We start from the raw sequence: 27,653 nt of genomic DNA, 5'->3' as shown, positions 1-27,653 counted from the left end.
TTAAAAATAACAATCCCTTGTCCTTTTCAGTTCAGAGTGGAGCAAAATGGTTAAGATATATCTTTGTAAGCTGACAGCTTAAAAAGTTGAGGGGGGGATCAGATCAGAGAAAATACTTGATCTAGAATAAAACATTGAAAACATCTCTAGGCTGAACCAAAACTTGCACCACTTCCCTTCTTCTGAGACATTTGCAAAGCAGTGAAGTTACTTTGTATTGCAAAATTTCCCTCTTTTTGCCTTGTTTTCGATGAGAGGATGTTACAAGCGAGCACTTCCATCAGTTCTATTTCAGACTTGCTCCAGCTGGCCTGCAAAAGCTAGAACACGTTGCCATGAGCTTCATTTGGTGGGAAATAAGGTCCTGGAAAGCTTAGGACCTGCTTTGTGGTCTCGGCTGTGTTTGTGTAAGTCAAGACAGAGCCCATAACAGAACAGGATCACAAGAACAAGCTAATGGGAGCTGAGCAGTAGATGTCCTTTTACTTGTGGACACTTGGAGCACAGTGTAGCCTTGCCCAGATGAGACAGACCACGTTATGTCTCGTGCTGGTGGGTGCAACAGGGTCCACTCACACTGATCGCAGTATCTCCTCTTTGCATTGCTCATGGTTTTGTGCCATCCTGTGGCTGGTGGATCGTGTGGGTGAGGCAAAGGCAAGAGTTAGAGTAGCTTAGCAGCAGTACGTCATGAGGTCGTGTCAATACTACCATCCAGGCAAGGGCTGGAGATGGGTTTCTCCTCCCCAGGTTATCTGTTGTTTCTTGTGTTCCTAGCACTCTGGGAGAATCTAGCTGAGAGGCTTATAGCCCTTTTTGAGTGATGTGGAATTCCCGAAGCTATATTCTAATGATGTCTTTAAAAATATAGAGAAAATCGGTGTTAGGACCTGGCTACCACTCCAAATACCTAATATTTTCTATTTTCCTCTGAGCAGCCTTAAATTTTGAGTTATTCTTGATATCTTCTCCCTCATTTCTCTTGGCCAGAACACCAAGTTGCCAGTTGCAAATATTTTGGACAGGGGTTTGGGTACTTGGCACTGGGATCCATTGAAACAACTCAAGGGAAGGGTGAAGAACTCTAAGATTCCCCCCTTGGTTGGTATTCAAACCTCCTCCAACTGCACATAGCGCATCCTGGTGTTGCAGATGAAGTTCTATACTTGCTGCTTCTCTGGACATATCCTGACCCCAGAGGGGACAAGTCCAGCGGGGTCTGGGTGATGGTGATAGAACCTGTGGCATAAGAATGCTAAAGGCTTGATTCTGCTCTTGGCCTCCTGATGAGAGTTTGTGAGGCGGACGAGGCTTGGAGCAAGCTGCTCTAGTAGCAGGGGATTGGAACTGGATGAGCTTTAAGTTCCCTTCCAGTCCAAACCAGTCTGATTCTATGCACTACTGCAGAGCATAAATATATAGTTCAGTAAGAAGAAATAACTTTGAGTAAAACAAAGACATTTTCTACAAGAGCAGACTCGCATATATGATGAGTGGGAAAATGCAGTCTTCCCTATACAGGACTTTTATAAAAGTATGGGTTTGGCAGTACTTATTTCCCGAATATTTGAGGTCTATCTAAAACACAGCACCTGAAAGAGCACCCTCCTTAACAGCGCCTCTGCTTTGGTTTTCATTTTCTGTAAAAAGAAAATCACACTTTTTTTTTTTTTAAGGAAGGACAAAACAAGTTTTCCAGAGCATCCTCTATAAGAAAAATAAAATTCCTTTGCAAATGTGACAACAGAAAATTTGCAAATTGGGTTTTTATTTTCTGTGAGATTCAGAGCAACAACCTTACTATGACCTTAAAATGTGTTTGGATGGGCGTATTCAGGTCTTATCTTGTACATTCTTTAGCGTGCCAGGGGGTTTGATTCATGTCGCTAGTTGGCTAACTTCAACAGGACTACTCATGCAAAGAAGGATTTGGATTGGAAGCTTTTGTATTTGCCCTGTAACTCGGATAATCTTGCTACTCATTTTGTGGCTTTTCTTCAAAATGAGAGTTTTCTACATAGTCATCAAGCGCTTGGCTCAGCACTTGGCTTTGGGTATTTCTACTAGTGATTCTTTCGCACGTTAGAGATCAGTTAATGGCTACTTTTAACTGGGATTTAAATCCAAAACCGAATTAAATTTTAATAGGCATCTTTAGGACTAATGTTGGAGCAAGAACAGGTCCCTGTAGCTTTGAGTTTACAGGTACCTATTGCCACATCTAGTGTACAGCTGCCTACGTCTGTACATTCAAAACCAAAACACTCTTGTGTAAGCACAAGGAAGGGGTAAAGCCTTAATAAAAGCATCTCCTTTCTTTCAGAAGACAGAGAAACGTGTGTGATACGCTTGTGGTTACTTAAATAGGGTGTTCTGTGTCAGATTAACCTTTTATCTTAGAAGCAAAATCAGCAGTGGTGGTACTTTCTGATGGAAAACATCTACTTGCATGGCGTACATAACACGTATGTGTAAGTGCATAACATCCTATACCTTTAGGAAGGCCTGTTTCCCTGCCTTGCATTGATTCAGACACCTCAAAAAGGGAAGAACATGAAAAGTCCCCCTGAAATAGAAACGGGGAACGTAATCATTGAAACAATATAATGGTGACAAGTCTGAAGCAAATGGGCTGGGGTGGGTTTTTTTTTTGCCCACAAAACATTTGCGTGAGTTTGTGCATACATTTTGCTTCACCCTTCTGTCTGTTTTGTTCCAAACCTCCTCTTGACAGCTTTGCTAACAGTTCATTTTGTTCCTGCGGTAACTAAAGAGTGGAGGAGCTGATATTTGAAGTTCCCTGTGACAGCAGAGGCCCGTGCTCGGCAGTTTGGATCTCTGCCGCCTGCTCTTCGTTGTGCTCTTTAGCTTTCTGCTTACATTTTAGGTTGCTGGAGAGTAGTAAAAGTCCCCACTGAGGGACAGAAGGCCGTGCCAGAAGTTAGAAGGGTTGGTTTCACCTTGTTGCAATAAATTACAGGGCAATCATAAGTGATGGGAAGGAGTTTGATGAAGTGGGTGAGGAACAATTGATGGATTATTTGAGTTAAAATTACTTAGAGCCCAATCCAACTCCCACTGAAGTCAATTAAATCGTAGCTGGATCAGGGCCAGAATGAGTCAAATTCAATTATTCCTTAACTGTAAACATTTAAAAGCACATTATTATAAGGTAGTTTAGCACTTAAATTACATTAAACCAAAAGCATTTACGAAATCCCAGATGGAGAGTGTTTTATTTGTGCAGCTCTATTGAAAACCCCTTTTCCTTGTGGCCGGGAGCCGGAGACCTCTTAGTATGGTGCCTAAATCCTCCAGCACCTGTCTGTTGTGAAGAGATGTCGCAGCAATTGATACCATAGATGTATTTCTGTCTATCAGAGCCTAGCTGGCCAGAAATTGCATGAGAAAGATGACTGAGAAGAGATTGTAGAAATCCCGGTGCTGTTTCATCTAATTGTGAGGATTTAGAGAGCTTATATATGTAAGTACCAGCTCAAAAAACACTCCAACTTTTGCATCAGCTCATCTCAAAACTCTAATGGTTATGGATATTCATCTTTGTCTCAGCTGAACAATGGGCAGCACCCAAAATATTAGCTGAAAAGAAATAACCTCTGTGATAAAAAGAGGGATTTATGGCTACGTTCAAGGTTAACAATATATAGTGGTGTTTTCAGAACCTCGGGGAGATCAGCTTTTAAATTGGGATTCACAAGCCTGATTTAAGACAATTTATGTCTTTATTTTTTTTGTTAGAAATTCAAGATTGAGCCTTTTCATTCTGTCCTCAGAGTTTCTCCTTGCCGTCCCTTTCAAAGGCATCTCCTGCCCCTGGGAGCAGTTTGGGATTGGCAGGTCTAGGGTTTCCTGGCTTGCGTTTGTAGGCTGTCTCAGGAGGTTTTAGCACCGCATCCCATCCCGAGTGCTATCCCTAAAGATGTGTCAGAAGCCTGGGGCATGGTGAGCTGTGCACGCAGCAGGGAATAGCTGTTAACTGGGGTCATTCCCGTCCCCCTCTCGGAGGGAACTAAATTCGTCCCCGCAGACAGACGATCTCCCGGTCAACGCCAGGCGTTGAAAGGACTTGTGCAAGGCTTGGAATTGGTCTGGTTTCTTTTCTGCCTTCATAAGCAGCTGTGTTTAAAATGAAAGATGGGGCCTGATCCTCGTTTCAACTGAGGGCACGGCACAGCTCTGGCACTGTGAAAGGTCTTTGTGGTGGATAGAAATGTTGGGTATCAGCAGAGCACCAAAGGGACAGAAAACGGGATCCATTCGACTGCGTGCACAGTTATCACGGGAGTGTTGGAGTGTCTCCAGAGCTGGTTAGCTGCCTAAGCGGGCTTCCTTTTCAGCCTGGCAAACTCTGTTTGGCAAATTGTTTCCTTTTCTCTTGTGCTGTCACAGTTTTCATGGTGGTTTTGCCTTTTTTTTTTTTTTTTTGCTATCATTTTCTGTTTTCCACGTGTCTCTATGAATAGCAGGATCAATTCATAGCTTCCACTAACACTTTCTAAAGAGATTGCAGCAATGAAATAGAACTATCTGTCCTTCAGAGAAGGGTAAAAGTGGTACCCATCAGTGTGAATCGGGAGAAAGGGATACAACCATGATAAATATTGGTATAGGACTTCTGTGTCACAAACCCTGCCTGCTTTCTTCCCCATCAGGAAGCAAAGGCGCTGCCATGAAAGCAATGCAGACAACGTGATAGCAATAGATGACTGTCTGTGGCTTGAATGTGTTTGAAAAAACTAATTTCTGTGATGCTTTATTTCTCCCTTCTTAATATTAGCACGAACAGTCATGTTGCAACTTGTGAAAATGCATTAAAACCAGTTGACAGCTATTTAAAACCTGAGCATTACTCTTGCCTCCTCAGAGATACCGACTGCTGAGGCCAGCCTAGGCGTGATGTGTTTGACTCACATTAACTCACCAGTGATCTTAACTTCGGTGTTACCTTTCAGAAAGCAAACCCAGTGATAATGGTTTTACCTGGTGATTGTATTTATTTGTGAGCAAACGCCAGTGCAATAAGAATGCTATTTTCCTGCAGTAAATTACAGGATAGCAAATCATTTTGGACAGTGAAAGATACTGAAAATGCTTTCATTCATCCCAGGGCCTTGATGGCATTTTTGCTTGAAGAAAAACCATTTCCTTTAGGAAAATGTGGTAGACTCTTAAGGTAGCTTTAAAATGTGGTGGACTCTCTTAATTTGTCTTCTCAAAATGTTTGTTCTCCCCAAAGCCAGTCGTGGGTCATGTGCCTCCAGTAATCGATGCCGATGCTGGAAACGCTTGTCCAGTTGATGACAAAGTGAATTTAAGTGTTTGCAAAGTTATTGCCTCTGGTTAAACTGGGGGCAGTTTGCACACTGAGAAAATCCAAATACTCCTTTCCTTCCCTCCACAAGAATTTCCTTCATTCAGGTGGCTCGCTTACTACAACACACAGTAAATAGTGAGGCTCGTGTGGTTTTGCCTGCTGCAGGTTATGTCCAACTACTGCTTTTCTCAATACCTCTTGATTTACCCCCCTGTCTCCAGTTCTTATTTACTCCTTAAAGTCAATAGAAGTTTTGGGTGTGTAGGAAAAGAAAAGGAATTGCATCAGACTGCATATATCTGAACGTTTTCTGCTGAGCATTCATTTAGCCGGCAGCTTGGGACACGCCGCTGGTGGGAAGCAGGATAGCTGAACGGAGCTTATGCTTCTGCAGAGCCCTTGGAAGAGCTGAGAGCTTTGCAGTGGCCACTCGGTGCTTTGGCTTTGCCCTTGACTCACTGTGTGATGTGGGGCCAGTTACATGCTTGTCTTTCCCATTATTTAAAGGGAAACAGTGGTTCATCGCACACCTGTGTGAAGTGGTGTAAAATCCTTTGCTAAGAAAGGCAAGAGAGACCCAAAGTAATATGGTCAGTGGGGATGGTGTCTGTTTAACTGTGGAGGTTTAATGAAACACAAATCAAATGTGTATGTTTTTCCCCACCAGAGAGGTCTGTAGGAGGGAAGAGACTTCCCAACATTAAGCATTAAGATAGGTGTTAAGATAAAGCTGTGTTTATTACTTCATAGGGGTTTCAGCTCCTTCACTAGCAATTTTTATCCATCCTTTGACTCTTTACTGGGCTTCTTTCATTCCGCCCTTGCCTGCTGGGGTTTTTAAGGTGCTCCTTCACTGTCTTCCTTCCCTTTTCTCCCCACCTGAGCTGCCTCCCATGGGCACAAGCTGCATCTGATAAGGTTTGAGTTCAAGTCGAACTTTCGAACCCATGACGTCGAGTTGGTTTGGAATTAGGCAAAACCAGTTTGCCCATCCCTTGTTGTAAAAGGGTTAATCCCCTAAACTATTGAGAGGCAAGGGCAGGGAATTATGAAAGGAGCCCCTGTTTTATAAGCATTTGTATTGCCAGTGCTTGAATACCTGTAATAAGTAGGTTGCTGCTGTGATTAATGACTGTGTTTTACATGCTGAAGATGGATGATGTGTCGTCTTGGAGAGGCCATTTCTTTTTATGTGGGCTCCTTACCCAAGCAGTACTGGAAATGAGATGTTATTGTCTTGGTGGGAGGATGGTTCATTCTCAACAGTTGAATGAAAGGTGACCTGCAGAGAGGAGAAAAGACTTAAAACGATGCCTTTTTTTTTGCCACTCTGAAATGTGTGCAGAGACAACTAACTTGGATTAATTTGTTTAATTCTTCTTACTTAAGTACATGATGTTTCTTTTTTCTTTAGATTCTTATTTTGTTCCCTCCCGCTTGGACAGGAGTCAGAATGTGTTGTCAGTCGGAAACCTGATAAATTTGGAAGGGGCAAGCTATACAAATGCCTTAAACTCGCTCTGTCTTTAGTTGATGACTTTTACTAAGGAGTAAAATAATTTGAAATCTCTAGTTATTTTGAAGCAATTTTTGTATTACAAGTTCCTGATGTTGCTTTAGTTTCAGTTGTACTTTTTTCCTCATTTATGTCATGTTATATGTGGAAAGAAGGTGGTGGGGTAGTGTTTGTGCTGGTCTGAATACAAGAACTAGATGTAGAAGTCATCTTTTTGTTAAACCAGCTCTCTATCTGTATGTGTTCAGCATTGCATCCATCTAACTTCAAGGTTTTCATTTCTATAGAATAGCTTTATTAAGGAAAGAGGAAAAAGCACTCTGGTATGAATTGGAGAAAATCTATTTCAAGACAGTGAAGTGGGTTGCAGTGTCCAAGTCTTTCTAAAGCTCTGCATGAACTGAAAGACTTTGGATCTGGCTTCCCAGGAGATCTTCTGGGGTGGAAACAGAGACAGCTGTAGGCATGGCATTGACCATAGAACTATAGAATGGTTTGGATTGGAAAGGACCTTTAGATCATCCACTTCCAATCCCTTGCCACGGGCAGGCCACCTCACCTTAGATCGTGTCACCCAAGGGAGAGCAAAAACAAGCAGGATTTGTTAAATAACGTTTGAATTGAAATGCTTTCTGTACGTGGTTTGATCACCCTGATGTAAAAAGTGGCAGCCACAGCTGATCTTTGGCAGAGACTCTTGGTTTGGAACTTTAAAACACACGAACAAACCCCTCAAACAACCAAACAGGAAGGCTGAAAGGAGTTATTTTGGTCTGAAAAGCCACATGCTGCATACGTGCCTATTACCAGAGGAGTTCCTGTGGCAACACTGCCAGTTACACAACAACAGGATACACACGCGGCTTCAATATTAACATATATATTAATGGCACCTTAAGGAATTTCGTAATCCAGTGACACAAAGGAGAGCTCTCAATGCAGAGCTCGTGCAGTCTGTTAATAGGAAATGTCTTCAGCCACCTGTGAGATGGTCACACCTCTGTCTCCCTTTATGGCTTCGCTTTGAGTACCTCCCAGGCCATACAACCACCTCGTGTGGTCAGTATTACCATCCTCACCTTGCCCTTGGGGAAAGCAGATGGACAATGAGATTCAAGAATGTGGCTGAGATCCTATGTTCAAGCAGTGACAGGGTTGGAAACACTATGCCTAATTTCCTCTCCCCCCTCCAGGTCTATATCTAAGTGAAGAGAACATTCTTCTCTTGGTCCTTGATGGAGCGAGTGAGGATAAATAAAGGTGGTGGGAATGAGACAACATTCCCATCAGCCTGGAGTTGTGTCTAACTGCACACCCACACCTGTGTGGAGGGAAGAAAGGGCTGCATTGTGTTTTGCTTATTGACTTTCCTGACTGGTATTTAAATGAGATGCTTAAGCCCGAGAGGTACTTGTGGAACATGGCAATGCTGCATTCCTCAGTGACGGGTGCGCAAGGAGAATCGGAGGTAAATAGGTGTGCTGATGGGAGCCAGAGATGAGGGATCACCCAAGCTTTGCCTCAAAGCTCTCCAAACCTCAGGGTGAGGGAGAGTCTCCCATCTGGATCCCTAAATCATTTGTAGGGGCATGTTTATGGCTCTGGCTTGGAGCTGTTGGAAACATGTCCTTCCATTTCTGCCCATAATGGAATTCATTCACAATTTGAGCACTGTGGAAACCTAATTCAGTCCCTTGTGATGATTAATTAGATTAATTAGAGCCTATTTCCACCCTAAGTCTAATCTCTGTTTGTCTGGAGATGTGCAAATAGTGTCTCCTTGGCTGACTTCCTATCAGGAACAAAAAATCCCCAGCACACCAATGTCTGATGTGAGCGAGGGCTCGTATTCATCGGAGACTGGGACAGCTAGAGCTCACCAACTGGAATTTCTGGCTCATCCTTCTACCAGTGCCCTAGAAGGCAGCCTGGCAGCTGGGGAACCCTTGTCACCCCTTTCCTGACCCAGAAGTGGTTGCATGCCCCTGAAGCGCTTTGCAGCTCGAAGGTTTTTCTCATGGAGCTGCTTATTCAGGGTGTGACCAGTTTGAGAGTGCCCATCCTTGAGACATTTTTGAGCTTGCTCTTTGAGGCGAGATGAGTTTCAATAGGAGTGAAACTTGTTTTATGCTTCAGCTGAAAAGGAACCAACCACCACCCACCCTGAAACGAATGGGCTGGGTCTCAGCTACTGTACATCAGACTGATTTTGATGCTGGGGGCTCTGCAGGTTTGGGTGTAGGGGGGGTTTGGCTATTGTTTGGAGTCCTCTAGATCCTTCTCCAGCTGTTGGCTGTTCTGCTTGTTGCTTACTGCACACCAACCCCATATCTGCCTTATCTGCTCTGCTTGTATCTTCACCCACCGGCTGTACTCTGCGATATAGTGCTGTCATCTGACATGATCTTTCCATGATGTCTGTGGCAGTGAATGCAGCTTTCCTTGTCCTCATTAGCTTGGCTAATGAAGTGTAGATGCTGAAGTGAGTGGAATATCAGTTTGCCTGGAGACTGGTGGGAGCATCCCGCCTCCCCGTGTCCATCCTGGATAGTCACAGCTGCAGGTAGAGGCAGCGATGAAGCCATATGACTGGGGGTTCTTGCAACATCTTCAGCTCGTGACTAACTTTGTATAATGTCTACATTATATGACGTCAAGGAAGCTGATTTGGGAATGATGTGGCCAGCAGTGATTTTTTGCAATGTTACAGAACAGTTTGCAATGAAAGCTGTCTATAAACTGGAAATTCAGCTGTGTTTTTGCTGTAGTGCCCAGAGAAGCTGTGGCTGCCCCATCCCTTGCACTGTTGGATGGGGCTTGGAGCAACCTGCTCTAGTTAAAGGCCTCCCTGCCTGTAGCAGGGGCATGAACTGGATGATCTTTAAGGTCCTTTCCAACCCAAACCAGTCTGGGATTCTATGACTTCTTTTTTCTTTTCCCCATCCAAAAAGTGAAAGCTTGGCTCTCCTTGATTCATTCTGTTTGGGTTAAGATTCAGTCCATGGGGTGACATGGGTGTGCTGTTATTTGATGTGGAGGGATTCAAAATAGCCATGCCCTGTGCCGGTGGAAGCTGTGACATAGTCTTTGTCAGCTTATTCAACCAAAAAGGTCAGGTTTGGAGGAAATCCTTATTCCTAGGTGCTATAGACTATGATAATAGGGTTTCACCTGCCTGTGGTGTGCATTATGCTTAGCTTTATTCCCTGGCTGTGTGTCTCCTCCTCAGCCCAGGCACAAGAGCTGGGTGACGATCACCAATCTAATTGGCAAACAAAAAGGGGAGACAGGCTGTGAACAAAACCCGCTCGTGTCTCATTTGCATCCTTCTAAATGGCATTGTTTGTGCAGCTGTTCAGCCAAACCATCCCCAGAGTTTATTTTCGTCCATAGAGGAAACAGAGATGAGTTTTCTCTCTGTTAGGGCAGATGCAAGATCAAAGAGTCACATAGAGCAGCTCAGAGAGACCAACCTCTCTGCTAAACGTGTCCTGATGGGGGCAAGGTTATTAATAAAGCAACCCTTGAGATGATAAGCCACAGTTAGAGGAGTCAAAGGCTTGGCAAAGATGTGACAGGTCTCTTTGAGGTTAACGCTGGTGCTTGGTGAAGTCCCCCTTTCATTTGTGTGGAGGAGAAGAGGGGGATGTCTGTGTGTTTTAAACACTGATCCACTATTCTCCCCAGAGGAAAAAAAAGCACTTTCCAAAAGATCCATCAGGCCAAATTTACACAGTCTGCTGTTCAGCAACAATTGAACTCTCTTTCTTCCCATGGGTCACTCACCAGAGTGTTTTAGAGGCTGGGAGCAGGAAGAGGTAATGATATTTATGGGAAGCTTTTTGCTGGAGCTCACACAAGGGTGGGCTTGAGAAACCTGAAGAGTGCTTTTGTGTGCAGAGCCAGTCAGCTGTCCAAGGCTAGTGTTTGCTTATGGCTGTTGTGACAATAATTAATGGAGCAGGAAGTAAAGGGCCGATTGGTTTATGCACACATGGCATTGTACATTTGAACTTGCACAGAAACGCTGAAAGCCTGAGAGAAGGCAGATTTATCCACCAAATGTCCAAAGTCCATATAGGCTCGTATCCTGACAAGCAAGAGATAGGGAGCAGTGTAAAGAACAGAATGTGACTTATCCTTCCATTAAAACTATACCCTCTCAGCTCTGTTTCTTTATCCAAGTCCAAATCCTGGTCCTTGACCGGTGATACCATCCGGACAGAGGGTTGGATTTGGACTCCTACGTTTCTTCCCCATGTCCCAGGATGTCTGGTCATCTGGCCATCATTAGGAAAGACATCTTAAGCTTCAACACCCTAAAAGCTGTGTCATCTTGGTGCAGCGTTTTTCCTCCACCCCAATAGAGATGACCAGAGACTCCCTGTAAATCTATTCTAGCTGTTTGATTCTGTAATCTTTTGGCTACTTTGCTTTCTAAACCTGGATCCAGTGAGTAATGAGCTCTAGAGTTGAGTCTTATCCTTGGTAATGAAGGAAACACTTGGCTGAAGTATTTAACACGGCTTAGTTCAAAAGCAAGAGCCTCAAGTTGAAGTTGGCTTAGTGGAGCCAGAGCATCCCTTGATACAGATACTGTAAATGAGCTGGTGGCTTGTATCCCAACAACTTTCATGCACCATCTGGGCACTGTCCTTTATGGAGATCAGAAAGGACATCAGATATCCTTTATGGAGCTCATCTTTATTTCTCTAAGACTCATGTGGCCTGGTCTTAGAGCTCCCTCAGAGTTCATACTGTAAGGGGCTTGACTGGAGATTCATGTCCAAAACCACCAATCCATTTGGATCTGTTTCCTGTCATGATGGCCTTGGGTCCAGATATCCTAATAGACGATATTAGGGCAGATCTACTTGGGTTCAGAGCACTTGCTTCCCCACTGAGTAGGACTGAAAGGGATCATCTGCTCAAGATGAGGAGTGCCAGGCAGAATCCTTTTCCTCTGTCCTCAAGGACCAGTGATTCTCAGAGCCATGCTCAATGTGGATTTGAGTCAAAACCTTCAAAAGGCAGGTTGCTGTTTGAATACGTGAAGCAGAATAAATCAGAATAGAGCAGTGGTGCGTGTTGTTCTGATTCATCCTTTGCTGATGAAGCCGGAGTGCTATTACGTTTGCCCCAAAGGATTCCTTGAGTGCTGGCCAAATCGATGCTTGAAATGCTTCTCTAAAAAAAAAGTAATAATCTTCTTTATATATAAATTTTCTTCCTCACTGAGGATCTGACAAGGTCCTGGCACACTCCGCTGTTTGACAGGCAGCCTGGAAGAAAGGGAAGGAGAACACGGCATAGCACCAAGGAGGTGCTTGCTTCCACCTTTCCAGCAGTTCAGGAGAAGCTCAGCAGTGCTATCCTGTGATAACAGGAAGCAGAGGGATTCACCCCAGAGTAGCGGCACCACCAGGACTCCCAGTTCAACATGAATTCCTGTCTCCTGCCCCACCAGTACAGCCCTCAACAACCCCAGTTCATTAGAGTGGTTATCGCCAGCCCTGCCAGAAGAACCCTGGTGTCATGCTTTGGGGATCTGGCATCCCTGGAGCCACTGGCGCTGTAGGTGAGTGTTTGGGTTGTGGTTATAAGGTTATAATCGCACCACATCCACATCCTGCCTGTGGAGCAGGGAGTGAGGCAAGTTCTCCTTCGGGCTCAGCTCCTGTTCAGGGCCAATTACTGACTGCGTGTACAGTGCCTTAAACATGTAAGAAAGCACAACATAAATATCAAATGCCATTATTAAGTGAGGATTAATTATCTTTCTGGTTGGTTTTTGTGCAGGCCTGCGGCACGCATGCCTCACATGCATTCACACTTATTCATTACTGTTATTATGGAGAAGTTAGACTGAAACATTACATTGCTGAATCGCTAACGGGGACAGGCTTGGAAGGGAAAACCTGGATCTCACTGAGGAAACTGGGCTCAGTTGCATGGTAAGAGATGCTCTGAGGAGGAGCGTTTGGCTGTAATACATTGCATTCGATTGAAATTAGCATTTACGGACACCAGTGGGTTTGTTTGCAACTGATATAGCTGGAAACCCACTCAAAACCAATACAGAGACTGTTCTCTAATGTGCCTGGGGAAGGTGAAATAGGACACATGGATGAGCCCTACTTTCCCCCCCCCACTTCCACTTGGCTCATCACAGAAGGTGGGACTCCCGAGGAACTGGCCTTCAGCTCCAAAAAAGGATCATTTTAGCTGTGCTAAAATTAGCTGCACTGATTTTTCCTTTCTTCTCTGTTTTCCTTCTGTGGACACATGCGGGTGAAATCCTGGCTCCACTGGAGCCGATGGGCATTTTGCCACGGACATGGGTTGGGCTTGGATTCTTCCAGAAGGGAGAGAAGCCATTTGCTACCAAGGGGTCTTTTGGCTGTGTAGCTGGGCTGCGTTTAGTTTAGCAAGTCTCATAGCCTTTGTCAGGCTAATACAGTTCATTCAGTTGAAGTGGAAATAGGATGCATTGTGAACTGCACCTGCAGTCTTTGTTTGAGGAGCACTTAGACTTCACTCCAGGGAACCTCCCTGCGTGCCATTTTGGAGCACCACCGGTGTCGCCTCATGCTTCAGCTCTGCACTTAGATTTCAGGGGAAAAAAGCTCTGCTTTCCTGTAGCCACTGAGGCATTCCTGATTCCCATGGGAATTTTGGCCCTGTGCATTCGGGCTTAGTCTTGAGTTCTCTTTGGAAGCCTTCAAACCCTTCACCTCTGCTCATACGCAGAGCCTTTAGCTTAGCTACGAAAGGTTTCCACATGCAACCAAAGAAAAAGAGAGCTAGCAGGAAAAGAAACAACAAAACCAAAGACAAATCTCCTCTCCCAAAACAGCACTAACTCTCAGTTAGGTGACCGAGCTCTTGGATGCTGAGATGCTGGAGAGGAGGAATGGCAACCAAGATAACTCTCAAGCATTCCCAGTTCCAGCTTTCCTATTTAATACACAATAGCCACAGAAAGATCAGGTTATAGAGCTGAAGAATGGCACTTTTAAAGGGTCTGAGGATCACATGCAGGTTTTCCAGTTATTTCAGTTCTCAAAGAGGGGTAGGGTCTGTAGGGTTGTTTTACAGTACAAGTGGAAAGGATGCGAAGAGAATCAATGTCTGCACTGCTGATAGGAAGGATCCCTGATGAATTATCTGTCACCCCCTCTCTGGCCAAGCTTTGTTTGGTAGGGATGCTAAAAGCATTGATGTCCATAATTAGGTACCACCTCTGGGCTTGAGACTCTGTTGACTTGTGCAGGGGAAGGAAGACTGTGGCCATGCCTGGACTTGCAGCCCATTACAAGAGGACACAAAGAGGGGTAGCTAGCTCTGAAAGCCCATCTGCATCAGCGTGTTGCAAGGACTGCACTGTGCAAATACACCAACTCATGTCTTGGAAACTGTCAGGCTGTCAACACATTGTTCACAACCTAATTAGCCCACCTCTCCTCAGGCCATAATTAGCTCAGGTGCAATCATAGCCTGGCAGGGCTGTGCTGCTTCCCATTCTGGAGACAGCATCCTGGATCTGTGCAGAGCACCATGCTGCAGAGCATAAATGGCACCCAGGTCACGTTGAAACTTAGGATCTAAGTGTTTGTTAATGACAGCACTCCAGTGGGCATCTAGGAAGGGGCTATTTGCCCTTCCTGGAGTGCTGGTTATTTCCCTTGAACCTTTTCCTAAGCACTTGTTCCCAAGGGGAAATGAATTTGCCTGGTATATGCACAGCCCATTGCTGTTCTTCTTCCTTTTGCCTTTATGTCCTTATCAAGGCACTTGGTGGAGCACAGCAGTGGTCTTGGAAGAACCTGATGCAGGCTGCCTTCCCATAGTTAATCATAATGTGGAGCTTAGGGAAAGCATCACGAGTAAATGAGTGCGGGTTTTTACTTACACAGTGGGTTAAGGGGAGGGTTTTGTGTGTTACTGGGTAATACAACACATGGGGTAAGGTCTACCCTGAGAGCAGGAATTGCTTTACTACCCTCAGTGGGGTTTCTGATGGGCAGGTCCATGCGGCGGTGGCTGAGGAAGCTGAGCAGAAGGAGCACAGCCCTTGCTGAGGGTCATGTTAGGTCTCTGGTGCATTGAGCTAGCTCTAGCAACCATAAGGCAAAGGAGCCCACACTGACCTGAGAGGACATCCTGTGTCCTGGGGCGCACAGTGGGTATTTGGCTGGTGTCTTTAACCAGTGGGGTCCTGAGTTTCTTGACTGTACTGGGTTGGTGGGAATGGCCTGGCTGACAGATGTCTACTTTTGGGGATCTGTGGTGGATGAAGTAGAGGCAATGCCCTCTCCCCTAAACCAGCTGTATGGTTCAACTCATTCTCGATGTTTCCTTGCTGCTTTTGCCTCCTTTGCTTTGCTCAGGGCTTGCTTCCTCCTTCCAGTAGGCTGCCCTCTCCTTCAGCAAAATGAAGTTCTTTCCCAAATGAACTCAACTCCTTGGTTTGCTTTTGTTTTGACACTCAGGAGACGACAGATTTATAGACCTTCCTGAGTCGTAAGTTCATTTTCTTTCATTATTTACCTTTCACTGCAGCCCATTCTGAGTGAGATTCCATTCTGCCTCTGAGCAGGGCTGCCCTGCCAAGAGGAGCTTACCCATAAATCATTCCTTCCTCTTTCTTCCTTTCCAAAACAGCATTAGCTGAATTTGCCTAGAAGGAAAATTGTTCTGCCATTGCCGGCAGTCAAACAGTGCAATTAATTAGTGCTTTCCCTTTTCTCTTCCCTCCTGTCTGTTGTCTGATGGGCTTGAAAGTCAGCCAGGGAGGAGGGGAAAGGGGAAAAAGGAGGGGAAAAGCTGTGTTTGAAGTATTTCTTTTTAATTAAAGGTGATCGGGTGTTGTGGTGGTACCGACTGCATCATGTCTAGTGCTCAGAGGCACCTTAGGAGATACGTCCCAGTGTAGAATGGTTTGAGTTGGAAGGGACCTTAAAGCTCATCCAGTTCCAACCCCTTGCCATGGGTAGGGATGCCTTCCACTAGAGCAGCTTGCTCCAAGCCCCTGTGTCCAACCTGGCCTTGAACACTGCCAGGGATGGGGCAGCCACAGCTTCTCTGGGCACCCTGTGTCAGCGCCTCAGCACCCTCACAGGGAAGAGCTTCTGCCTAAGAGCTCATCTCAGTCTAACATTTGACTGTGCTGCCTCTTGATTGTTTTAGGTGGAAACAGTAAAGTGCTTGGTGCATGTTGCTGCGTTCATTCCTCGTTTTCTGTCTTTTGGGGGCTTCGTTTTGGTTTTCAAGCGCAAAGGAGCAGTGGGTCAGGATTGGAATAGGTGCTCATGCACAATGCAGGAAAAGGTTGGGTTCAGCTGAAGCTCCTTTTCCGTTCCTTCCCATTTTGGGAGACGGAGCATGTCACAACAGTGCTGAGCAGACAAGAGCTGCTTGCCAGCATTTAATTTGTTGAAGATTAAGAAATTATTCCATTCTTACAATACCGCTTGAATTCTGGGGGATGTGGAACTTAGATCTAGCCTCAGATTTCATAGTGTTTGGAAGCAAAGGCTTTATCAGTGTAAGCACTGCATGGATGGTTTAAGGGGAGACCTGTTAATAGTGTACCTAGAGACAATGGGCTGGCTCAACTTCAGCTACCTCTGAACTTTGGGATAACTATAGCCAGAAGAGCACATTGAATTTAGGCTTGTTTCTTTGTGGTCTAGAAGCTAGCTAGGGCGCCATGGAAGCTGTTTCTGGTTTTCTCTACCTGCAAGGGGAACTGACTGCTGAAGCATTGCCCCTTTTCTGGCCAGCAACAACCTCAACCTTTTTCTCTTTCTCTAAAAGCTGTCCTTATCCTGTGCCCTACCCATCATGTGTCCTCATCAGGCTGAGGGCAGAAAGCTGAGAAGTCTTGTACACGGCGGGGCTGAACATCAGCAGATGCCTTCATTATTTACAGTGGTTTCTAAAAGCACCATCGCAACTGTTAGGGTCAAACCATAAGCAAAGGCTTCTCTTTCAAGCACAAATGATAAACAAATCCAAGACACTTGGTGTCAGCAGCCTCACCAATCTGTTCACCACCTGGAGCTCAAGGCAACCCAGCCGTTGCAAGCCACTAGTAGCGCAGGAGTAGGACAGCCGTAAGGAAATCGGTGTCCTGACGTGGGCACCAAAAATAAGCCCGTGCTGAGCTTTTCTGAGCGCTTGGCCAGCTCACAGCTGCTGGCTGCTGAATGTTTGGGAAATGTATCCCCCCATTCAGGTGCTCAGCACTTGGAAGCGTGGACCTGAACAACTCCATTGTCATCTGCTTCTCTAACACCCAGCCAGTTCTGCTCTGCCGGACCAGCCACGTTCTCGCTGCCCATCATGGAAGGAGGGAAGCAGTTCTTTTATTCCTCATCCTACCTAATTGTTAGGAAAATGGCCTGAAGAGAATTCCCTCTGTTTGATTGTGGCAGATCTTAACCTCTGGGACCATTATAGCAAGCATCCCCCTACTCCAGGCAGACCCACATGCTGCTTCTATGTCATACAGGAAAGTAAATATCCCTGATATTGGAGCAACCTGGTCTAGTGGAAGGTGTCCCTGCCTGTGGCAGAAGGTTGGAACTGGATGAGCTTTAAGATCCCTTTCAATCCAAACCATTCTATGGTTCTATGATTCTGATTGCTCTGATATCAAATACCTTTTGCTGACCTGCCTTGAAGAGAGTTCCTTGTAAGAATGCCTTTGATTTTGGTCGCTTGGAGTGTTGCAGGGGCTTCTGAGCTGTGCTGATTTATTACTCCTTAGTAATCTTGTGGTTTATGGAGAGCTGTACAGGGGTACAAGGGTGAAAGCATCAACTAACCAGTGATCTGATGCCAAAAGCCACCTGTAAGCAAGGACAGGTTTCAGGCTGTGAGATAAGGCTCAGAGAATGAACCTGCAGAGGAGCAGGAGCTCTCTGATGGCATGGTTTGAATCAGGACCTCCTAACAGGAGGATAAGGGGATACAGGAAGATTGGATCCCCTCCTTTAAGGTGTATAAAGCTTGGGCATCAGTTTTCAGTCTCCTTATTCAGAGCAGGTTGGAACTGGGGTCTCTTCTCATTTAGCCTCTGTGAACAAGAGCAGAAGAGCCAAGTCCCATTGATGAACCTCCTTGCTCCCCTAGGAACATCTCTTATGGTAAAGGTGGCTTCAGGTTCCTGCAAAAGACGTTTTGATATAGGCTATGGGAGCTGCATCTGTTTTACCTTTTGTGTAGCTGGGTACATGAATATCAGCGAGGGCAGCATTAGTAGTGTAAGGCAAAAGACAGGGCACTCTATCCCAATTCATGGTCTTGGAGCAGCCACTGAGGTTTTAAATCAAGGCAGAATTCCTGCCAGGTTTCTTGGTGATGCTGCAGGACAGCTGCAAAAGAGCTGCAGAAAGAGAAGGTCGATTATGCACAAGCTGAAGGTTGCCTGCAAATTCTGATCTCTCTCAAGAACTTCTTTGGTGCTTTGTTTTAAAATCAATGGAGACAGCTTGATATTTGACATTGCAGAGATGTGGAGGAGAAAGCAAGGCTTAAGCCCCAGTCTGCCTAAACCCCACTTTGTAGTCCCAGTCTTGTTTAAATCCCAGTCTGTTGAGATTTGAAGTGTTTTGGCAGTAGTTTTCCAAGCTTGCTTTGTAGGTGGTTGGATTTTGCACAGCTTGCAATGGTTGTGGAGGGAAGTGACAATCAACAAGCTGTGCGATTCCTTGATGTACTCAGTGCCTGGGACCTGATTTGTGCCGTCGCAACCCTTCACTCAGGGGAAGAGGGTAAGAATACCCTCATATAGGTATATATATGCTGATATATATATATAAGGTCATCAACAGGCCAAGCTGACAGCTCCTTACTTCCACTACTCACCAAAATAGACTCATGGAGGCCTACAGAGCATTTTCATTCACATGAAGAGTTGCCCAATCAGGCCTGCTTGTGCAAGGTGTTCCTTTCCACAGCACCATTTATCTAAATATCTCGGAATCCTTTATGTACATTCAACTTTAATCCACGTTTTACCTCCAGTGGAGTAGGTAAGGAGGGCTGCTTCCATTCTGCAAACAAGGCAAACGGAGGTACAGAGCAAGAGAGTGACTTACCCAAGACAGTTTGGTTGCGGAGTTGTAGGGAGTACTCTTATGCACTGAGCAGAAATCTGTCTAGAGCTGTAAACTGAGGTCTGATGTGAATCAGAACTCCCTGTAGTGTTAGGGAACATTCAGATTTGTCACCCCAGAATGGCCCTCACCTTCAGGGATTAGAGGAGGATGGCTGGTTTGGCCTTAGGGCTGCTGTCAACTGGTTGGATGTGGAGTTAAGAGTCAGTGAAGAGCTTTGCTTCTGATCTGTTTCTCATCTGCCTGTATGGTCAGTGGAGACAGCGGAGTGTGCTTCATCTATCTGGTTAGTGGGTAACCCAGTTACCTACTGAAGGATGAGATGAACTGTGACTCGACCCCCACTGTCTGTTGCCTGTAAGGGGAGAATAGGTGATTATATCAAGTGAACCCAGTGCTAGCGTTCAGAAAGAAGCAGGCTTGCAGGAGCAGGGGTAGATGTCATCGTTTGCTTGGAGTTTACTCTCTTGTGGTAATCAGATGACTTCAAAGGCGAGTGTTAAAATAGCTCCTAAAAAACCAGCCATCAATGGAAACACAGGCCTTCCTTTCCCTGTACTAGAGATATGCACATCAAGATTCCCAGCCCGAGGAGACCTATGAAGTCTGGGAGAGGGAACAGATCCAGAGCAGGGAATTGATTTGCTTGTGGTCATTAGGACAGAGGCAGGAAAGGTCTTCCTCTCTCCAGTGCTCCCATTACCACACTGCCACTGAACTGGCCTTCATCCCCCTCTGCTTCCTCCCCTGCCAGGCTCCCCTTCTCTGCGGGCGTACCCTCTCATCTCCGTCATCACCCGGCAGCCCTCCGTGGTCCCTCACCTCGTCCCTGCTGCCACCAGCTCCCGCGTGCTGCCAGCCCAGACCCCATCAGGCACTGCCAGCTCCGAGGCACCGGCCAGCGAGACCCATGGCAGCAGCGAGTCGGAGGCAGAGCAGCCCACACCTCGGCTGAAGAAGCCACGCCGGAGCAGGACCATCTTCACCGAGCTCCAGCTGATGGGCTTGGAGAAGAAGTTCCAGAAGCAGAAGTATCTCTCTACCCCTGACAGGTAGGTCAGACTCTTCCACTAGGAAAAGGAATGTGCTAAAGGGCTGCTCTGGACCTGCTCAGTTCTTCCCATACTGACTCTAGTGTTCTGCCTTCTGATTCCATGGACATGCCTCTGTCATTGACCAGTGGGTAGATGACCAGCTTCAATTCCAAGGCTTAACTTTTCCTGGGATAGATAACTTTTCCACAGATAGATTAGCTCAATGGAAAGGCCACATGGTGACAAATGTGCTTGCTAGCAGGCAGCCAGGCTCAGGGACAAGTAAAGTACTGAACAGAAGGATCTTGGTCTTTCCCATTCCTGCTGCTCATGACAAAAAGGTGAAGCCTGTCTACCACACTTGGGTAGCAATTCAGTGAGAAGGTGGTGGCTTTTCCAGCAGCTTGGAAAACACATCCAAGGTTGCAGAGAGTTGAAAGCTGCCTTGCCCTTGTGAAGGCAAATACCTTGTCTTTTTGAAGGAAAAGGAAAGCTCTTGGGGACCACTTGGTACCATGTGGAGAAACCAAGCTGAGGAGAGGCTTTAGCTTTTTAAAAAGGCTTTGGATCCTATTCTGCAAATTGAAATGACGGGAGAAAGACCTGTCTGTAAACCTAGAGAGGGTTGGGAGGCCTTGAACTCCACAGATGGCAGTGCCCCAGTACTTAAATCGAAGATGGCATTCTCTGCTCATTCTGCCTGTCACCGAATTTCACCGGCTTGGCCAGGCAGTATCACAGAGTGTCAGAGCTCCTAATGCTCCTGTGCTGACTCCTCACAGCTTCACATAACCAGGTGGTTGACACTGTTGATGAAGCACTCGAGGCTGTTAGTTAATGTTATCATATGACTGTTCCTTGGCTTTGGACATGTTTGAGGCTGATGAGCAATTCCTGTCCATGTACCACTTCCCCTCTGTTTGTTTCCTCGGGTTTCTAGGCAATGCTGGTTACCCTAATGTGTGTGGCAAGAGCTGGTAACAGGTCACAAAGTATGATCAGACATGTGCATTGAGGCAAGAAGAGTTAGTCAAGCAGGGCTTCTCTCTGTCAACTCATGGCTGGAAACGTGATGGCAAAGCAATGGGTTGTGACTCAGGTACAAGATTGTACCTGTGGCAGAGCAATTGAAGCACCTGGTTCAGTAGCAGAAAGGGAATGCAGCACAACAGGGTAATGCCTTTGCTAGATTCTCCTTCTCACTTAAGTGTCTTGAAGTCGATGGGGTATCTCTCAGATGTTATGTAGTGGCATAGGCAGTGGGCAGACCAAGCCTGTAGGTCTGGAGTGAATCCACAGTGGGGGAGAGCCATGGATCCATGAGTTTGACAGCAAGCTGCTGCAGGTATGTAGGTGTTTGTGGATAGGAGGGCGAGTCTGTTGCCCCAAGAGCCCACCTGAAACTGAAGTTTGATTCTGAAAAACTTGGCCTTGACGTTTTGTTTTACCCTATCCAAAGGCCAGGAATGACTTGCCAGGAAGCTCACGCAGTCCAGAACACATTGGAACGTGGCTCTGGGTTGGAGCTGTCCCACCTGCAGGACTTGCGTGACTCTATGGGGCCCTTACCCAGCGTGGTTGAGGATTTCCAGCTCCATCCGTTGTGCAACTCCGTGGCAAAACTGCCAGATGCACGGAGCTATCACCTGTGGGGAAGGATAAAGAGTTATTTTGAGCTGCATTTGCTTCATATCCTGGGTTTTAATATAGAAATAATGAATGGTCTCAGAGGAGCTTGCATAGGTTGGAGATTTGTGGAGGATGAATCAGGATTATGGGCTGTCTGCCACATATAGCCTTAAGCTAAGCACGCAAATAATTCATTTATAAGCCTGAATTGCCTATAATAGCAGAATGCAGAAGGAATTAATAGATTTAGATGTACTACTACTCCGTGAGAAATGAGAAAGTATTAATACCCCTATTATGTGGGTAGTGAAGAAGAAATAGGATGCAAAGAGCAGACTGATGCTGGGTGTCTTGGTTCTTAGGTAGCTGCTTCAGACACTGTAGACCAGTTTACCAGCAGCTGTCCCAGAGCATCTGAGAGCTCTTCTTGTCCTCTGTCAACTCATTTCAGTGTTTCTTTTGTCTCCAAGGTTGGACTTAGCCCAGTCGCTGGGGCTGACGCAGCTGCAGGTGAAGACGTGGTACCAGAACCGTAGGATGAAGTGGAAGAAAATGGTAAGTGGTTCATTCCCCCATCCTCAAGAACAGATCTGGAAGCTGAGCACGGTGTCAGTGACCTGTGTCTGTTGAGATCCAGTTTTGGTTTATTCTTGATCACTTTTCTTAGAGACGCTCTTTGTTCTTCAGATATGCATCCAGCAGCCTGGTGGGTTAGAGGGCCCTTAGGCAGTAGGAAGGATACAAAGCAAAGAGATGAAAGAAATGAAGACAGAACAGAGGGAAGAACCAAAATATCTCCCTCTGCACTTTTGGCATTCCTGGGATCTTAATGCTTGTGGGATAGGTTATGTGTACAGACAAAAAAGATTGTGCTGTTCCATGGAAACCAGTGCAGTTTTGAGAGCTAATATCATTAGTTCTTGCTTTTCATATCTTCATGCCTTTCACTTCTTCACAGCTTCGTGGCCCTTTTCCAGTTAAAATGCTTTTAGAAAGGACAAGTGTCCAATAAATCCTGGTGGAAACCATGATGCTGTGACATTCTCAAGTGGAGATGTTTATGTATTCCGATCTGGCAGAGGAGGTGCAGTTCTAGACCGTATCTCTGAATGCGTGTGACAGCTGCAGAAGTTACTGCCACTTAAATCCGGGATTAGCTTGGATACAGATCTTTGGAAGTGTCTTATTGCTGCGGTGGTGGTGTGAAGGGAGAGGGAATTAAACATGGGATCAGACCTAGCTTGCTGACTCCCACCTCTTGCTCAGATGAGAGGGGTCTCCTTCCAAGACTTGGGCTTGGAATAAAGCAAACACTCAGGAAAGGAACTAAATTCCACATAAAATCTTCTGTCCGTAGTGATGAGGACTGCATGCCTGGGTTGCTCTTGGGCTTCCTGTAGGAACTCACTTAAAGACCTCCAGAGTTCTGGGTGTCCTTGCTGATAACGTTTGCATTTCATTCTGTTTCCATGAGAAAATGGGTGAACTCGCCCCATGAATGCAGGCTGAAGTGGTGACCATGGATTCACTTTTGAGGTCAAAGCCGAGTTTCATCCTTCCCTGAAGGATGTCTCACAGCAGCAGAGTTCACATTGATCCTGATGGTTCATCTCATTGCTCCAGGTGCTGAAGGGTGGACAGGAAGCTCCAACAAAGCCCAAAGGCCGTCCAAAGAAAAACTCCATTCCCACGTCGGAAGAGATAGAAGCAGAAGAGAAAATGAACAGTCAGGCTCAGAGTCAGGAGCTGGAGGGATCTCAAGCCCCCGAGGAGCCTAAACTGACAGAGGAGAAGCCAGAAGTCTCTTTGGAGACGGAGGAGTATCCAGAACATATACCAGAGCCCTCCTCAGAGGAGACTACACCATCAAGTTAAAAGGGGAAGAAAGGAGGGGAAAAGAAAAGCAAAAAGAAATATTAAAGAGAAAAACCAAAACCAAATATATATATATGTATATATATATTTAAATATGTATGTAATTGTGTGTGTGTACATATATATATAAATATATATATATATGTAGACCTTGTGTATAAGTCTAAAGATTGGTCACTTTGTGCCTTTGGGAATCAGCCATCATGGGCCATGGTGGGAGAAAGACTGTGCTGGGACTGTGTTGGAGGGGTCGGCGTGATAGCTTAGCTTTATCCTTGCCTTTTAAAGTAGTGCAAATGGACAGAGCGCTTGGTCTGGTCTCAGATCAGGGGCAGTGAAGAAATGGGGAGCTCTGACAGCACCATTTCCTTGTGTAACCAGCACTTATTTGTGTTTGGGATGGGCCCTGCTCCAAACCATTTCAGGAAGGAGCTCAGTCCCATCGCTTTGCTTTGGCCCAGTGTAAAGATCAAAGCTTCTGAAGCGAGATCCACACCGGGTTCAGCATCCAGGTTTCATCTCTCGTGGTCGGTTGGGTGCCGTATCTGTGGATTTGCAGTGATCCAGGATAAAAACTTTGAATGAGAGGATGGGTTTGGATTTGAGTCTGCTCCAAAAGCTTTGGGATGCTTGGAGCTGGGATTGTTGCTTCGGGCCCACTTCTAATTCTTGTCAGGTTTATTTTCTAAAGAACACTTAAATGTTGCCAGGGCTTTGGGAGAAGGATGGATTGAAGAAGTTGCTGCAGAAAGTTCACATTTGTCTAAGATGTGTGCCAAGAATAGACGTGCATCGTGTTTCATAAAGTCTTGTTAAGGGTGCATTTTGCCCAAAGGCTGCAAGAGATGTATTCAGATAACCTTTATTTTTTAATTAAAAATGAAATATCTAAATAAACCAGTTGTTGTTGTTTCTCTTTCAGTGCTAGACAGAGACTTTTTGTGGGCTAGGCTTGCCTGTTCTAACAAACCCTGGAGAAAATGGGAGTCATCAGACTTTCCGTAACACTCCTGTGTAGCAAGCACTGAGCAGACTTCTTGTAGCACCTTGCTGAGGTAGGTGAGGGGTGTTGATAATGCCACTTTGTCACTGGGTGCAGATGAACGTGTCAGAATGAGAGCACTGGTGTTCTGGCTGTGGGCACCCCATTCGTGGGTCTTGGTGCCTCTGCGAAGATGATTTAATATCCCTTTTTTGGGGTGGTGGTAACAGTTCACACACATAGATCTCAAGTGACTTATCCAAAGAGTGGGGAGAAGGGATCTCTTCTCACCCCACAAACACACACCCCCCCCCCCCCCCCCCCAATTTCTTGCTCAATGGGGTTTGGAAGACTTTAATTCCACCTCTGGATTAGCTCTGCTGTGGCACATGCATCTGCATCAGGTAATACTGACATGGCAACACTCCAGCTGACTTCAGCAGAGCCAGGGTGGGATGTTGCTCCACTCACTGTGTATTTCATGCATAGTAATCAACTTTGAAGAGGCATCTACAGATTTAAGTGCAATCCACAGGTTTACACCTAAACCTAAAACAAATGCACCAGAGTTGGGCAATGCTCATTTGGAAGAGCCTTGGGAAATCCCAGGCATTTGGTGCCATTTAGCTCCTTTTTACTGGCATAGAAGGATGGAAGCAGGATAGGTTTCCCTCTGGCCTGTTGTGTTGAAGATGCAGGCTGTGAGCTACAAAATCTTTCCTCTGCCATCAAAATGCTTCCAACTCTGTCTTTGAGCCCGGCAGGATTTGGTGATAGGCACAGGGAGAGGCAAGGGTGGCTTGTCTGGGGTTCCCATACAGGATGCTGTTGCACATTCCTTTATCTGTGGCAGTCTTTTCTCATTGTCTTGTCTTTCTTTTCCTCTCCAGAACTGTGATTTAGTTCAACTGTATCTATTGGACTTGAAATGGCATTGAATTGAGACAAGGCCTACAGCCTGTTTGTACAGGAATTAGATGAGGTGGTCTGTGAAACCCACAGTCGTCCTCTGTTGTTCTTGGATAGCAGCATCAGCACTGTTATCTCAAAGTAGAATGCTTCCACAAGTCTTAAGTGCTGTAGCACTCAGTGAGGGTGAAGAGAGCAATTCCAATTCTGGTGAATTAACCAAATACATCCAGAGGTGTATTTGAAATGTGGGAGATGTCAGCATACAGCCTTTCTGTCAGCCAAAGCCTGCTCCATACAATGGGTGATGCATGTGGGGCTTGCGTTTCCTTTTCTGCAGTGGGTTTGTCTGCTTTGATGGATTTATGGAGCAGCAGGAAAAGTAGAAATGGGAGCAAAGGAGTTATTTTCTTGCTCTGCAATGGGCAGTGCTGGGTCTGTGCTGCCCACTGAAATGGGTAAATAAGAAAACAGAAAATGTGAAATCCTTTTCAAGCTACACGCTTAAGGCACCAGCAAGGCAAAGTTGGTGAGCTTCCAGCAAAGAGTAAAGCAAGTGTTACAAAACGACATTTCCCACTTCCCAGAGGAAAATAATTGTTCCTGACTCAGCCCCATTTTATGGTGGGAACAGTTCCAGGGATTTGACTTTGTTTTCTTTCCTTAATCCCATTCTAATCACTTATGAGTCAATCTGGGTACAAATGCAATACTCAAGCTGCCTGGGCTAGTTTTGAATGAGCCCGTAAGACACTGAGGATGATTTTGTTCCTCTTCTGGATGAGTAGCAATCTTAGCGTCTTCTTTTTCAATGCAGTTCTTTGGGTGCAAAATTAGCCCTTGAGATGCTGATACTTGCTTCCACTGAGTTCCTTTTGCTGACTTGCCTGATCATCTCTTGAGTGTTCATGGAAAGCACATGCGGAATGCGTCTGTTTGGATGAAAACCCATTGAATTATTTCTTGGCTAAATCTTTTCATACTTTTTTGTTTGTGCTGGGTTATATCTGCAGCTGGAGAAAAACCATCTACAGATTCTGGTGGAATTGAACATAGCGATCCCAGCCGTTGTTGGTAGGCAAACACTCCTTTTCATGGAATCACTGGTTTGAGCTGTATGGGACCGTAAAGCTCATCCAGTTCCATGGGCAGGGACCCCTTCCACTAGAGCAGCTTGCTCCAAGCCCCTGGGTCCAACCTGGCCTTGAGCACTGCCAGGGATGGGGCAGCCACAGCTTCTCTGGGTGAGATTTCTCTTGTTCTAAGATTTTCCTCCACTGGAATTCAAAGGATTGAGGAGTGATTCCCCTTTGCTTTGGGCTGAGCTGAGCTAAGAGGTGCTGGAGAAAGCCTGGCTGGTTGAGTTTAGCTTTTAAAGGGGATTGTGGTGATGCCCGGCTCTCAGGGCTGTGAGTTGCGTTTGCTTCATGCTTCTGATACCCAGAAAGAACGTTGCAAGGCTCATCCCCATCTTTACTGAGAGAATGACAGCAAAGGGCTTTCCAAGTGCCTGGTCCTGCAGGTAGTTTTACTCCTTTAAAAGGCTGTTGACTGTTCTGTCTCCCAGGCATCTCCTGTCCTAGGACTGTTTGTCACTTATCCGAGCAGCCTCATCGTGTGCCCTTGGGGTTGAACCTTGCTGGTGTTCAGGGGTGTTTGGCTTCCAGTTCTGACAGCGAGGAACAAGCCCCGATGTCGAAATCCGAACTTCCCTACAGGGATTGAAAGTGCTCATATCCGGAGTTCTGGCTGGGACCCACCTTTTATTGTACCCACTGTTTAGGTAATCTCGCAAAGCACTGAGCTCATCCTGCAGGATGGTTAAGTTCCCCCAGGTCCCAGCAGGGATGAATGGGCTTTGGTCTTGTTTTGCAAGAGAAAAAGGATGTGTTCGTTTAACTTCAGGCCAGTACAAAGGAATTTGGTGCTTGGGTGGGCTTTCAGTTCCATCACCTCTCTTCAGGAGCAAAATGGAAAAGGACAGTGAGAAGAGAATGAGTGAAACAAAGAGGAGGAGGTGAGAGGAAAAGCAAAGGTGAAAATCTTACCTGGGTCAAACTACATGAAAATGAAACCTAGGGAGAAAAATAATGTTGCAAAATCAACTTTTGGTATATTTTGACAGGTAAAGCCCTCATTCTGTAAAGAGAGATGTATCTGGGGCTTAGCTATACATGCAGGATGGTGAATGGCAGGTTTTTTCTGTTTCCTTTCAGCCTGTGTAAGTTAAAACGTAGCTGAATAAAGA

At 45.8% G+C, this 27,653-nt stretch overlaps 1 protein-coding gene across 1 annotated transcript in view; it reads left to right on the top strand.

Moving 5' to 3' along the window:
- Nucleotides 1–24,411, top strand: part of BARX2 (BARX homeobox 2) — a 32,219-nt gene extending 7,808 nt beyond the window's left edge. Inside the window, exons 2-4 of the mRNA XM_057433038.1 lie at nucleotides 19,731–20,028; nucleotides 22,110–22,194; nucleotides 23,263–24,411. Of these exons, the coding sequence (XP_057289021.1) occupies nucleotides 19,731–20,028; nucleotides 22,110–22,194; nucleotides 23,263–23,514 (635 nt within the window). The 3' untranslated portion in view covers nucleotides 23,515–24,411. The remainder of the gene's footprint in view (nucleotides 1–19,730; nucleotides 20,029–22,109; nucleotides 22,195–23,262) is intronic.
- Nucleotides 24,412–27,653: the final 3,242 nt, after the last annotated feature.

This window comes from Pezoporus wallicus, unplaced genomic scaffold (genome assembly GCF_028554395.1).
Source record: "Pezoporus wallicus isolate ANWC-B61680 ecotype Strahan unplaced genomic scaffold, APGP_CSIRO_Pwel_v1 contig_11829, whole genome shotgun sequence".
In the NCBI taxonomy this organism is placed as follows: domain Eukaryota; kingdom Metazoa; phylum Chordata; class Aves; order Psittaciformes; family Psittacidae; genus Pezoporus; species Pezoporus wallicus.
Note: the sequence above shows the minus strand (reverse complement) of the source record. Positions and strands in the feature narration are given on the sequence as shown.